Below are 13,015 nucleotides of genomic sequence, written 5' to 3' on the forward strand. Positions count from 1 at the left end.
GTAAACAACAAGAAAGAACTACATTTTGAAGCGGACACACTCGCAGGGATGTGAGGAGTTCATTGACTCGGTCAATACACAGTTACCCGGAGCATATCGTAACTCCATTCAAAGTGCAAATATGTGTATTTGTATATGATATAAATAAAATATAGTACGTACGATGTATCAATGATATGCCATTCGTTGAATAATTTTTTATTAAAGGAAAACATGGCATCCCTACTTTTTATTTAATGAAATATGTATACATCTCGTGGTACATCACTGATACAGCGTACAATATATATATATATATATATATATATATATATATATATATATATATATATATATCCAACCAATCTTCTAGGTGGGCGGGGGCAGAATAAACTATATAAGAAATCAGTTCTCAAAATTAAATGAAGTTGCTTTTAAACTCTGTGCCAATAAAAAATGGAACATTCGAATGGACAATTTAGGAATATTTGCAAGTTATTATGCCCTTCGGATCACACACACACACACACACACACACACACACCCGTGTCTCTGTGCCTTTTAGCCCAGCATATTTGACCAGTCATAATCGTATTGACCTATATATCAGTGTGTACACATGTATACCGAGTAGATAAACATGGTGTATATATATATAAAGCGCAACAGAGGTCGGCTAATGTAGAGATAAACTTCCTTCCTCCAGGGACTGATTGAAGTGAACAGCTTTGGTAAGAGAGATCACCATCTTTACGCCGATAGGACAGAAAACCGCCTCCACACTGCCAGTGAATTAAGGCACCATTGACACCATGAGGACGTACAGATTAACCTATTTTGATGTCAGAGGCCGTGCGGAGCTAGCCAGACTGGTTTTTGTGGCCGCTGGAGAAAGCTTTGAGGATAGAAGGGTGTCTAGAGAAGAATGGGCAGAGCTCAAGAAAGGTAAGGACCAGTGTGTTAGGGGCCAAAGTTTCTGCCTATTTTCTGAACATTTTATACGTACTGCAAATAATATCTGTAATGATGAGATTTCATGCAAGCTGCTTTAAAACTCTGCACTAATAAACAATGGAATAGTCGAATGCAATCGAAAAATTAGGAATATTTGCAAGTTATTATGCCCTTCGGATCACACGGCACCCCCATCCCCACCCGTGTCTCTGTGCCTTTTAGCCCAGCATAAATGACCAGTCGTAATCGTATTGACATATATTTAGATTTCTGGATACTATTTTTTCTTCAGAAGCAGATGCTGGTAATAGAAAGTATTGCGTTTATGAGTTCCATAAACGACTTTGATATATCACACTATTAAGGTAATTAAAAAAAAAAGCCGATATATAGTGTACAGGATTCAGACATACTGTGCTATAGTCCAGGTGGCTGATGCGAGTTTAATGTTCCTAAAAAAAGCAATAACCTGAAGGAAAAAATATCATACCGAGTGACAAAATTACCTCCGATTACGCCTATGACCCTTTCTGACAGAGGACCTTGTCTATCATATTATAACAGAAACAAGGTAAGTAACTTCCAAACACTTCGTTCCACGCCTGGCCCCCAGGCTGAATTAAAATAATATAAAGTATATCTTACTTCTGCATCTTTAATTGTTCCCAAATTACTTAAAGAATGTATCGTACAGTCGCAAACACCTATCTCAGTAAATATCTTAACTTCGCCCCGGTGTGCAAAATTCGCGCAATTCCTAAGTTTTGCAGCCAGTAACTTCAATTTGGTGGAACGCAGAAAGGTCGATGATGACTTGAAAAATATCGCAGGAGTAAAACAAGCCATAGATTATGGTCGTGTTCCTTCAAAGACGGAAAGAGCAGAAGGAGATCGATGGTCAGTAGTGGAATGAAGTTTTTGGAAGTGACTTACCTTGTCTCTTTTACAGGATGAATAGACAAAGTCCTTTGTCAGAACCGGTCATGGGTGCAGAGGTATTCTTGCTACTCAGTATCATTTCTTTCCCTTCAGGTTATTGCTTTTTTTAACAATAAGCTCGCGTCAGACACCTATGATGTATAGCATACATAATATGAATCTACGACGGCCCTATGCTAATGTGGTGTTCTTACCTGACACGTTTTAAACTATCATATTTGTAAATTGACTGAACGTGAACTTGAGAAAAGTTCATTTTCTTTTTATTTTACTTTGAACTTTCATCAAGTGTACTATTTTAAAGAAAAATCCAAATTTATAAATGATACTAATTGCAGAGAAGAAAATCCCGGTAAAGTTGGAATGTAATACTTAATTTGAACAGTTATCCCCTAACAGAAATACACCACAGTACGTCAAAGATGATGTTATAACACATTCACTTAAAACATGCTGCAAGCATGTTCAAAACCATTAATATGTAAGTATATATAAGTACACTATAGGCCTTGCTAAAAATAATGACACAGCAACACAGGGCCGTAGAGAGCGATCACGGGCCCTGGGGTAAGAAACACCCTGGCCTCTCCGTTCTTGTTTAAACAAAAAAAATGTTTTATAAAATTAAAAAGTGTTGTTCGGATATATCCCCGGTTGCCCTCCCTCATGTCGACCCTGACAGTGTAATAAAGTCGAAGGTCCGGTACGGACGGACAGGCATATATGATTGTTGCACTTGCTACGGGTTAACAGACAAGATTGTTTGCATCTAATTATTTCGTGCTCGTAAATCTCATGCGACAAAGCAGTGTTTTCGTATTACGTATGAGTTAGTTGGGGCTGTTTTTATTTCTTGAAGCAAAGAGTACGTCCTCATTTACTCTCGTTTAACCGGATTCTCGCGAGACTGGTAATGAATAACTAATACTTATATTCTGCAAAAATCTTCGAGATCTTCAATTTCTATCCTTCGTAAAATATCTACCAGAGAAAATTTCATATAGGACGGTGTTTACATGGAACAAAAGCAAATAATAGATGACAGCGATATAAGTCGTAAGCCTGATGTTTTGAGGGGATAGGGTGTTGGAAAATTTGTTTTCCAAGCACAAGGTACTCAGTTAACAGGACGGTTCAAATTCACTCATCGTAAAATTAGTCTCAAAAATAAAACTAGAAAATTTGACTGATCAGTTTTGTGTCAGACATAAATTTAATCTAATCAATTTTTGTTTGTTCCGCGATAACACATTTCGGATATACTATATCTTCCAGGAGCTGCGATAACACATTTCGGATATACTATATCTTCCAGGAGCTGCGATAACACATTTCGGATAGACTGTCTCTTGCAGGAAGTGTTATTGTGTAAACTCCATATCGATACGAATCTGTTCATGAGAAGAAGAGATAACAGGATTTTAAAGATGGATGCCATGTCAGCATTGTTGTCATGTCAGATACGCAACATTTTGAGATTTTTTTTGGGGGGGGGGTAAATTGCATCTCATAAGAAAATTTCTAGTTTATCACTGGGGGGGGTAACTATTGCAAGATGTTACAATTTCTACTATACTAGCCATGTTTTGGGGTCACATCGGCATCATGTAGTTTTAAGAGTTTTAGTGAAAATATCCTAAGTTAATACGACCATTGGTTGAAGCTGAATGCACATCATTTTCAATATGGCAGCTACGTTAGCGGTTCGATAAGGAAACATTTTCAATTACAACCAACTTGATTCAAAGGAAATCTTTTAGTGAACACCGGATGTCAATACAAACATCCGTTCAGAAAGAATAGCAACATCAAGATTTTCAAGATGTCTGCCGTGGCGGCCATGTTCAAGTTCGGATCAACGCCATATTTATTTAAGACTACCTAATAATTATAAGAAGTGTTTTAGTGAAATTCCCATGTCGTTATGACAATTCATTCAAATGGAATAGCGATAGCAAAATATTCAAGATGGCCACCATATTAAACTTTAGATTTTCACTGTTTCCATCTGAGACCAAATGCACATCATAACAAGTATTTTGTTGAAATTCCCATGCAAATAGACCATTTGTACAGAATAAGGAAGGGAAAAATTTTAATATAGCTAGCATGGCGGCTATGTTTGACGTTAATTCGGAATATTTTATCTAACGCCATCTACATAGCACTAAACAGCATTAGAAATGTTGTAGTGAAAACTCCATACCGTTTGGTTGGTTGATTTAAATGGCACTTTCAGCACGTTCATTGCAAAGAAGTGGGAGCCATTCGCCCTTCCTAAGGAAACACTAAGGCAACCGGCTGAAACCGCGACCCTTGGATTAAAGAACTTATAACGTCTTTTGGAGTAATGGAACCTGTACGAAGACAGTAAGGTATCTAAACTAAAAGATACGGTACGAAAACAGAACGGTATGCAAACTAAAGGATACGGTACGAAGACAGAACGGTATGCGAACTAAAAGATATGGTACAAAGACAGAACGGTATGCAAACTAAAAGATACGGTACGAAGACAGTACGGTATGCAAACTAAAAGATACGGTACGAAGACAGTACGGTATGCAAACTAAAAGATAAGGTACGAAGACAGAATGGTATGCAAACTAACAGATACGGTACGAAAACGACTGAACATGGTATGACGACGACAATGTACGATTAGGTAGACCGTTTAAAACTGCGGAACGGTGCGAAACGATATGTTGATATGACCACAAAGAAATTAGTTGAATGGTTGTTTTTAATGTTTCGAACTTATACTTGTTTTCACAAAATTTTAGGGTAGTTGATTAAACTTGACTAAACTTGAATTAAAGTCGAAAACCAAATTTCAGTAACTACAAGTTTCGAGATGTTTGGAAACTACTTTCAAACGTTACGAAATGGTTAATGAAATGGGATCTAAGTGCCTTTACCTTCCCAAAGAAGTCAATGAGTCAACCGACCCAGATTGACCCGGGTGGGTATCGAACATGTGATCCTTACGATTCCGTACTGAAACGAAGAGAATATTGATGAACTGTCAGAAACGGTACGAAACGGGAATGGTTCAATAGGCAATTGAAGCGATCAGAACCTGTATGGAAAATGTTCAGAACGGGAACGGTCTGCCGAATGGTTGCAAAAGCCGTTACAAACGCTGAACGCGTCTGGCGCAACCGACTGAGCTCTCACCGCATCCTCAATCACCATGACAATATGACCATCCATACGGTAGAGGTAGCAGTAAGATTTTCAAGATGGACGCACGTGCATGATGGTCATTAGACAGGCATAATTTTCATTTTTGACCATCTTCATGTCATAAAAATGTATTAAGTGAAAACCGCATGATGTTATGGCCGTCCGTTTAAGATAATTATGGAGAACAATGTTGTCAAAATAGCAGCCTTGGCGGCCATAATGGATGTCAGAGGCGGGATTCATTTTTGATCAGGGCCAACTTGACTCCATGGTGTTACCGTGTGCCCTGTTTCATGGCTATTCTCCGTTTCGTTTAGCATGAGTATAGATAACAAACACATGTTAATGAATGCCAAACGACGAACTAGAACAATCATATAAACTTTCCTGGCTTTCTAGTCTCAAAACTTTTGGAGGCCCAGACCCCAGCTAAAGTCCATATAATTCGACATTCTATAACTTTGATTTGAATGCAGTTAGAAATACCAAATGTTAAGGATTTTAGTTAGTATCACTAGTTCCTTCGCTGGCATGCCAAAAACCAACTACGTAGGCTTACTCTAAACACGTAAAAAAAAATCTTTTTTTTTTGTGTGCTATAGTTTAAATTTTTCTTGCTCCAAACATTTCAAGAATATTTAGCCTGGCATTCACCCATTAGAGGTCAAAATCAAATTTTTTTCGTTTTATACTTATATGTTAATAAAATTAAAATTGAAAATTTACTTAAATACTGAACATTTTTTTTATTTTAAAAAAAGCGTATTGGAAAATGTCGACGTTTGAATATGATATACATAGACGTACTAGCGTCAAGTTATCAAAAAAAAAAAAACGAAAAAAAACACAAGAATGTTCCGACAAGCTTTCACTTTCAATGTGCCTAGTTACGGCGCAATGCCTTGCTGCTTGCTGGCGGTAGTGTTGTGAATATGTAAATGCCAGACTGTCATATGACGATTGGCCAATTGCCTGAAAACTGAACATGGTTGTATTACCAGCCACGTTTGATGCGATTAAAGGCAAATAAACCGAATTATAGATTCGGATTCCTACTGAAGCCACATAAATTATATCTTTATAAAACAGGCTTTTAGACTCATTATTTTGTATGTCGCATCTTATGTCAGAAATATGATAACTATGTGAAACCGTTCGTTTGTACGTACGTGTATAGGCATAGTGTGTGTTTAACATAGTGCAACTCCAACTCACCCGTAATAGTTCTGGTATTGCTACTTGTATCATAAAACCATCTTTCTTTTAGTCAGTCCGCATCGCTATAAATCATATCTGAACCCTAGGGAAAAAACCGTCAAACTTGACAGAAATATTTTAAGTGGAAAACTATTTATTCATCACTGAGAATTTCACCCTAATATCGTCATTATGTTTTATATAGATACTGCTCAGTTGTGATTGAATTCTCGGATTTAGTCTTGAATGTCTATTTAATTCCAGTTCAGACCAGAGAGGCTACTTAGTTCAAGGTTTATTATTATTATTATTATTATTATTATTATTATTGTTTGACAGAAACACCTTTTGGGCAGATTCCTGTATTAGAAGTGGATGGCAAGCCACTGGCACAAAGTTACGCAATTGCCCGCTTCCTGGGTCGTGAATTTGGTAATTCTCTTCCTTCTTCTCCTCATCGCTTTTCTACTGATTGCCCCCATCCACCTCTCCCTTTCTAGGAGCTTCGGTGACAGAGCTGTTAGCATGCCAGATTCATGAATTCATTTACCCCTCCCACCCCACCAACACACACCTTGATCAGACACCAAACTGGTTTGTAGTTGTATATGGCGTGTGAAGTCAATGGTTACAGAAGTTTGTTTTGTGTCAACTACTTTAATTGGTAGCAGACATGAGTACCTTATGCTGATTCTTTTAAAAGCAATAATTGTAATGCCACTGTGTTATGATGATTAATATTCAAATATGATATACACACATTTACACACACGTGTGTGTGTGGGTGTGGGTGTGGGTGTCCTATTTTATGAGGCAACCAGAAGTTGCTTCCATAAAATACAAGGTGCCTGATGGATCAATCGATTGAATTCCATGCTAGGTCAGTATCTCAGTCAAGTAGTGCAATCAGTAAAGAAATATTTCCAAACTATTTTGTCTTTAATAGGTTTAGCAGGGAGTTCTAATTGGGAATCAGCCCAGATCGACCAAGTTATGGACCTAGTAGAGGATCTCAGGAGAGAATTACTAAAAGTAATCTTTGAAAAGGAACCTGACAAGAAGGTTGGTAATATATCGACAATGATATCTACATCGATCTCTACCTGCATGCCTATGAAACACGTAATGTAATAAACTTCACTTAATGTATAATATGTAAATGTTATCAAAAAATAAAAGTAATAACATTAACCGTTAAAAAGCGGTATTGTGTCACGAAAGTGCAATATCGTGAATTATCACATAGTCGGTAGTTTTCTAATAACATGTGCAGTTTCTTATTTTTGATACCACAACATGCCACATGTCACATTACGTGATTCTGATTGGTCCAACTAAGCCCTGGAAATTATTGTGCAGTATTCTCTTTACTGACTGGCTGCGATCGTGGTAAAGCCTTTTTAACTCCACCTTTCGGAATTTTTTGTTTTCAGTGAACATTTTGATGGCCATTTTTAGACTCGAGCCACGAAAGGGAATTGGAAAATATGGTCTTGTATGTCTGAATATGGCAAATTTACCCCCACATGGATTTGTTATGCCATGTATAATAATATCATCATATAAAATGTGGCGTAAAACCTCAAAGGCAAGAACAAAAACAAAGAGTAAAAGTTAACAGTATTTTTCGGTTGATCGGATATGTGGGGTGGGGATGGACAGGGGCAGATCGGTATCTAATCAACCCTAAATACAAGCGTGGTTTAAATGTTAACTTACAGAAGTACATAAAGTTACCTCTGTTCACAGAAGAATACGGACATAAGCCGGTATCCCAAAATACAGAACTTTACTCAACCACAGCGTATTTACGCGGTCAATATGTGATGCAAATCCGACTCAATAAGAAATTTGTTTACATCGTTTGTACAGTCTACTGTTCCAAATTAAATACTGCAAATATCCAGTCACAAATATATTACAGTAAATACTGGAATTTCTGTATCCATTAAATATTTCACACGAATATCGCAACAATGTAATGTGAAGTTGCGAAAGTGACATTTTAGGGTAAACTTGAATCGCGTTTTGTAGGCCTGTTCTAACCGGTACTGTGTACCGCATCAAACAATGTGACATCACATGCATTGGACAATCTGTGTTGAAAAATGATTTTGTCTGTGCAAAATGTTCTGTTTATTAGGACGGACGCTTGTGACTCTTTGACTTATAGTGTGTATATCATCATCTATCAAGTGATAGGAGGGCGGGGTGTGGGTATAGGATACCTTAGCTGTTTTCGAATGGCATAACGGATGGCATCTGGTGCTGTATAAAAATATAATAATGAAACAGCCTCAGAAAATGGATAAAGAAAGTTCCTCTTACACAAGCTTTGATGATTCCATACCATTCATTCCTCATTTAATGCGTATGGTATGCGCTCATATAATCTTCTAAACCTCAAGGCGCTCATGTTGCAAAATCTAGAGCAATATTGTCCCACTGTTTTGTTTTGCAGGGTGTGCAGGCTTCGAGATTTCCTGCTATTTCCTGCCAAATAATATTTCAGCAATTTGATTTTAAACACTTTATTTAGTTTTAACACAAGTTATCGTTTTGAGAAACCATCATCCATTAGTTATGTTAGGAACATCATGATTGCAAATTAAGATGTAAGCTGCAGTACTACGACAATACCCAAGTGTGACACCCCTCTAGTGTTATGCCAGCTTCTCGTCAATCTTTCCAGGTGCTAGAAATGCACATCACGAAGTCTAAAACTACGTGGTTGAATCATGAACGAAACAAAAAACAAAAAACAAAAAATGAAATAACAGAAGCTCATTTAAAACAAACTCTTTCTATCCATTAAAGTGCCGTTAAAAACCAACCACGAAAACATTTGTTCAGGCTGTTTCCACGAATTATTTGTTTGACGAATCACCAACATTTGCAACTTCGAGGTCAGTTATACGGACCATACCTCGATTGTTTGCCTAGAGCTGCTATTCGGAGCACCTGGATTATTTACCTAATATGGTTTGACAGAGAAGATGCGAATGCATCGAACGAACTTTTACTTAGCAATTTCTCGGTCAATCTTACGGTTAAGCCAATCACAGAAACAGCCAAAGTAGTGCAAACAGATTGCTGTTTCTTTCTGACAAGAAATTTCGGAGAACAAAATATAATGTATTGTGCTGACACGCACGTGAGGCATGTTTGTTTCACGGAAATGGCCGAGGTGGTCCGAATGACAACGCCAGATACCAGTCGCGATTCCACCCGAAACCAGCACCGATGAAATTTTTTATTTCAATGTGAAGCTATATCATAGTATATTTTGAATAAATGTCGCAATAAAATATGATAAGCATGTGCGTGAATTTCGGTCTGTAGACATCAGCCTCCTCCCCCGCCTCCACCATTTTTTTTTATATACCTTCAACCCTGTATATAAAGCAAACATCGGAACCATGATGAGAGTTTCCTTCAGAATATGGAAGAGCAAACCATAATGAATAGTTTGTGTTGGATTTATGTCAGAATACGGAAATGGATGCATCTATGTCCATTACTGTGTTCCATTAGTAAAGCTTAGTCTTATACGACTTAGGCATGGGCCTTTTTATTCTTATCACAAATTGACTAATTTGTCAAGGACATGAAATCATAATGTATCATTATTTCACAAGATGTATCGAGTAATTTTAACAGTGCCAACTGTTTATTACTTAGACAGAAACCGCAGCGGCTTAGTGGTTAGCATGCAGGATTAGCGATCTAGAAGGATGCTAGTTTTAATCCTGCCCGAACTAGGTTGGCTCGGCCACCTCAGTATGTTTTTGGACAAAGAATTTTACTTCAATCACTTTGGCACAATATAACCTTTCATGTAATCATGTGCAATTGGACATCATCATCATCTTAAAATAACAACAGTTGGTTCGTAGAATCATCAAACAGAGTAACTCTTTTCCAAGACGTTCTGGGGTACAGTGTAACCTATGTTCACTGGCAAGCATACATCGAATTTTAAAATAAGAGCAGTGGAAAACAATAGGATCGGACACCGGCTGGATCATTATAAGGGGTAACTATCGGGAAGAGAGGTGTTGCTATGTACGGATGAGATTTTTGCATTCTGTAATGATTCAAATTCAACAATTATACATGCAACATGAACAATATGAGATAGGTCTTGCCATCATAAAACATTTCGCTGAACTAATAAGTTTGTATTTGACCTATTACTTTGCAGAAAGACCTGGAACAAAAGCTTCAAGATGAGGTATTCCCTAAATTCATCGTGTTCTTCCAAAAATTGCTGGAAAACAATGGAGGTCAATACTTTGTGGGATCATCTGTACGTAAACGAATATGGAATTTTTCTCAAAGATAATTTGCAATCGCTGATCCCGATATATATATATATATATATATATATATATATATATATATATATATATATATATATATATATATATATATATATATATATATATATATATATATATAAAACAACATACGGACTCTGCTAATAATGTACTATTCTAATTATGAGGATCCAGGAAGAGACGAAACTATTCATTGTGTGGTCTTATATCTTTAGAATTTACTGGTTCCCCGTTGCAGGTTAGGAGGCCAGCCTATTCATGTGAATTAGGATGATGAATTTGGCGGGTATGATTCGGCCCAAGAAAGATCATGGCCACAAGTATTTTATTAACATGCATGTTGTTGTTTTTTTATTATTATTTTTTATTTATTTTTTTATTTTTTATTTTTTTTTACCTTAGCAAATTAAATTTAGCTTTTTTTCGATTATTTTTTTTTACCATAAACAAAGATAAGCACCCCCAAAGGGATGATCAATGTCACTCCGACGCTAAACGGTGCGGTAATTGCCATTTTAGTCAAGCATTTACGTGACTTCGTTTAGAATATGTTTACCTTTAATCATCGGCCATTTCTGTATGCTCTGCCTCAGTAATTGCCTGGAAATAGTAAATAGTTTTGGAATTGTGAATATACCGGCATGTCTTTTCATCTACATCTAATTACATTTACAAATTAGAGATACACAAGGAAGTAGTGTACATCACTGATATCTGGAAATATTTATTTAATAATAGTAAAAGCTGAAAATGCCTCTTTACTCTTCAAGATCGTTGCTAACCAAAAACCCCCGCGCGGTCTCAGATTAAGCGATAAGTGAAAAAACACTGCATTCATGGGTGAGTTCTCATGTTTATGGTCAGAATTATGCATGGACTTAAACCACCACTCTGCCAAAATTTAGAAAACAATCCTTTCTTCTAAAAATAACCGATGTTACCAACAGATCTGAAAATAAACAAAAGGTCACCCAATATTTTTGTAAAAACGTTCGAGTCCTTTCTACGTGTATTCTTGAGATGATCTATAAAACGTATCATTTACCTATCAAACTATCTACTTTCGTTACTTCAAACATTTCTCATTCGGATTACATGCTATCACAGGAAATATTGCTAAAAGAATTCTGAGAGACAACTCTCTCTTTCTCTGTCTCTCTCTGCCTGTCTCTCTCTCTCTCTCTCTCTCTCTCTCTCTCTCTCTCTCTATATATATATATATATATATATATATATATATATATATATATATATATATATATATATATATATATATTATCAGATGAAATATGAAATTCAGGACCTGTCAATCTTAGACGTAAATTGACAAACATGCCACGTTGTTGCCGTGTTTATAATAATTATGACCGTTGCTTCCATTATTGAGTAAAAGTGTTCTGGAAGAGAATTCCAATTTAAAATATACCGACAAATGACTGAAGTAGTTCCTTTGATTGATCAATAAAAATGTCTCTTCTTTTACGTGAAGTTGTTGGCATCTATACAAACTGTAAACGTTCTACTGTATACACCGGTCATAGCTGCCAAGTTCAAAATTTGCGACAAAAACGTGCACCTATTTTGTTTTAGCGTGTGTGTGTGTGTGATTTACGTATTAGCTTTGCAACTGCTCAATAACGTTGCCTGAATTTGTAAGACAAACTGATCAATACAGAGACAGAGAGATTTTATTAACTTCGGCCACTCACATAACTCGTTTTGAAATGAGAATGACGAATTTGAGTATTTATTAGTCAAGGCAGACGACAGATGGGAATTTGTTCGTTTTAAAATCTGGAAATATTCTAGATATGCAATTAACAATATGGGGACTACAGTTAAATTTACAAGGTCATGTGACCAAATTTACCATGGAATACAATATTTGCTTTTCATTATGTCCGTTATCCTCGCCATCTTGTTGAAATCGCATAATATACAGACATACCATATTGATGCATTATTGTTTTTATACCAGTTATCCTTGGCTGACCTGGCTGTACTAGACCTTTTCGACACACCCCTGCAGATGTATCCAAGCCTCCTGGACAAATCACCCGCCCTCCAGGCCCACCGGAAGCTCCTCGAATCTTCGCCAAAGCTGGACGAATATCTGAAGAGCAGAAAGAAGACGGACATTTGATTTTAGATAATATTAGTTTTCTTGAACATCTGTGAATTAAACATACCTTTATGAATGTATTTCTTTATGTGTTTTTCTCTTTAAAACACACACACACACACACACACACACACACACACACACATATATATATATATATATATATATATATATATATATATATATATATATATATATATATATACCATACAGAACGGAAATTGCTACCCCTGGATTCTAATGGAGAATGTTTAATACAAATAATACTATTATACAGGTTAGAGAATTTTTAATTCGT

At 36.5% G+C, this 13,015-nt stretch overlaps 1 protein-coding gene across 1 annotated transcript; it reads left to right on the plus strand.

Moving 5' to 3' along the window:
• Positions 1-652: 652 nt before the first annotated feature.
• LOC149787982 (putative glutathione S-transferase 8) lies at positions 653-12,793 on the plus strand. Its single transcript, XM_089974254.1, has 5 exons — positions 653-924; positions 6,595-6,687; positions 7,202-7,317; positions 10,460-10,564; positions 12,574-12,793. Exons 1-5 carry the CDS (start codon positions 792-794, stop codon positions 12,736-12,738), a joined length of 612 nt encoding a protein of 203 aa, XP_089830380.1. The 5' UTR covers positions 653-791; the 3' UTR covers positions 12,739-12,793.
• The last annotated feature ends 222 nt before the right edge of the window (positions 12,794-13,015 follow it).

Source organism: Sinohyriopsis cumingii, chromosome 11, assembly GCF_028554795.1.
Source record: "Sinohyriopsis cumingii isolate HCF-2022 chromosome 11, ASM2855479v2, whole genome shotgun sequence".
NCBI lineage: Eukaryota > Metazoa > Mollusca > Bivalvia > Unionida > Unionidae > Sinohyriopsis > Sinohyriopsis cumingii.

Coding starts and splice junctions, on each gene's coding strand:
- LOC149787982 (XM_089974254.1), top strand. CDS start 792: ATGAGGACGTACAGATTAACCTATTTTGATGTCAGAGGCCGTGCGGAG. Junction 6,688..7,201: donor CTTCCTGGGTCGTGAATTTG/GTAATTCTCTTC, acceptor TGTCTTTAATAG/GTTTAGCAGGGAGTTCTAAT. Junction 10,565..12,573: donor AATACTTTGTGGGATCATCT/GTACGTAAACGA, acceptor TTTTTATACCAG/TTATCCTTGGCTGACCTGGC.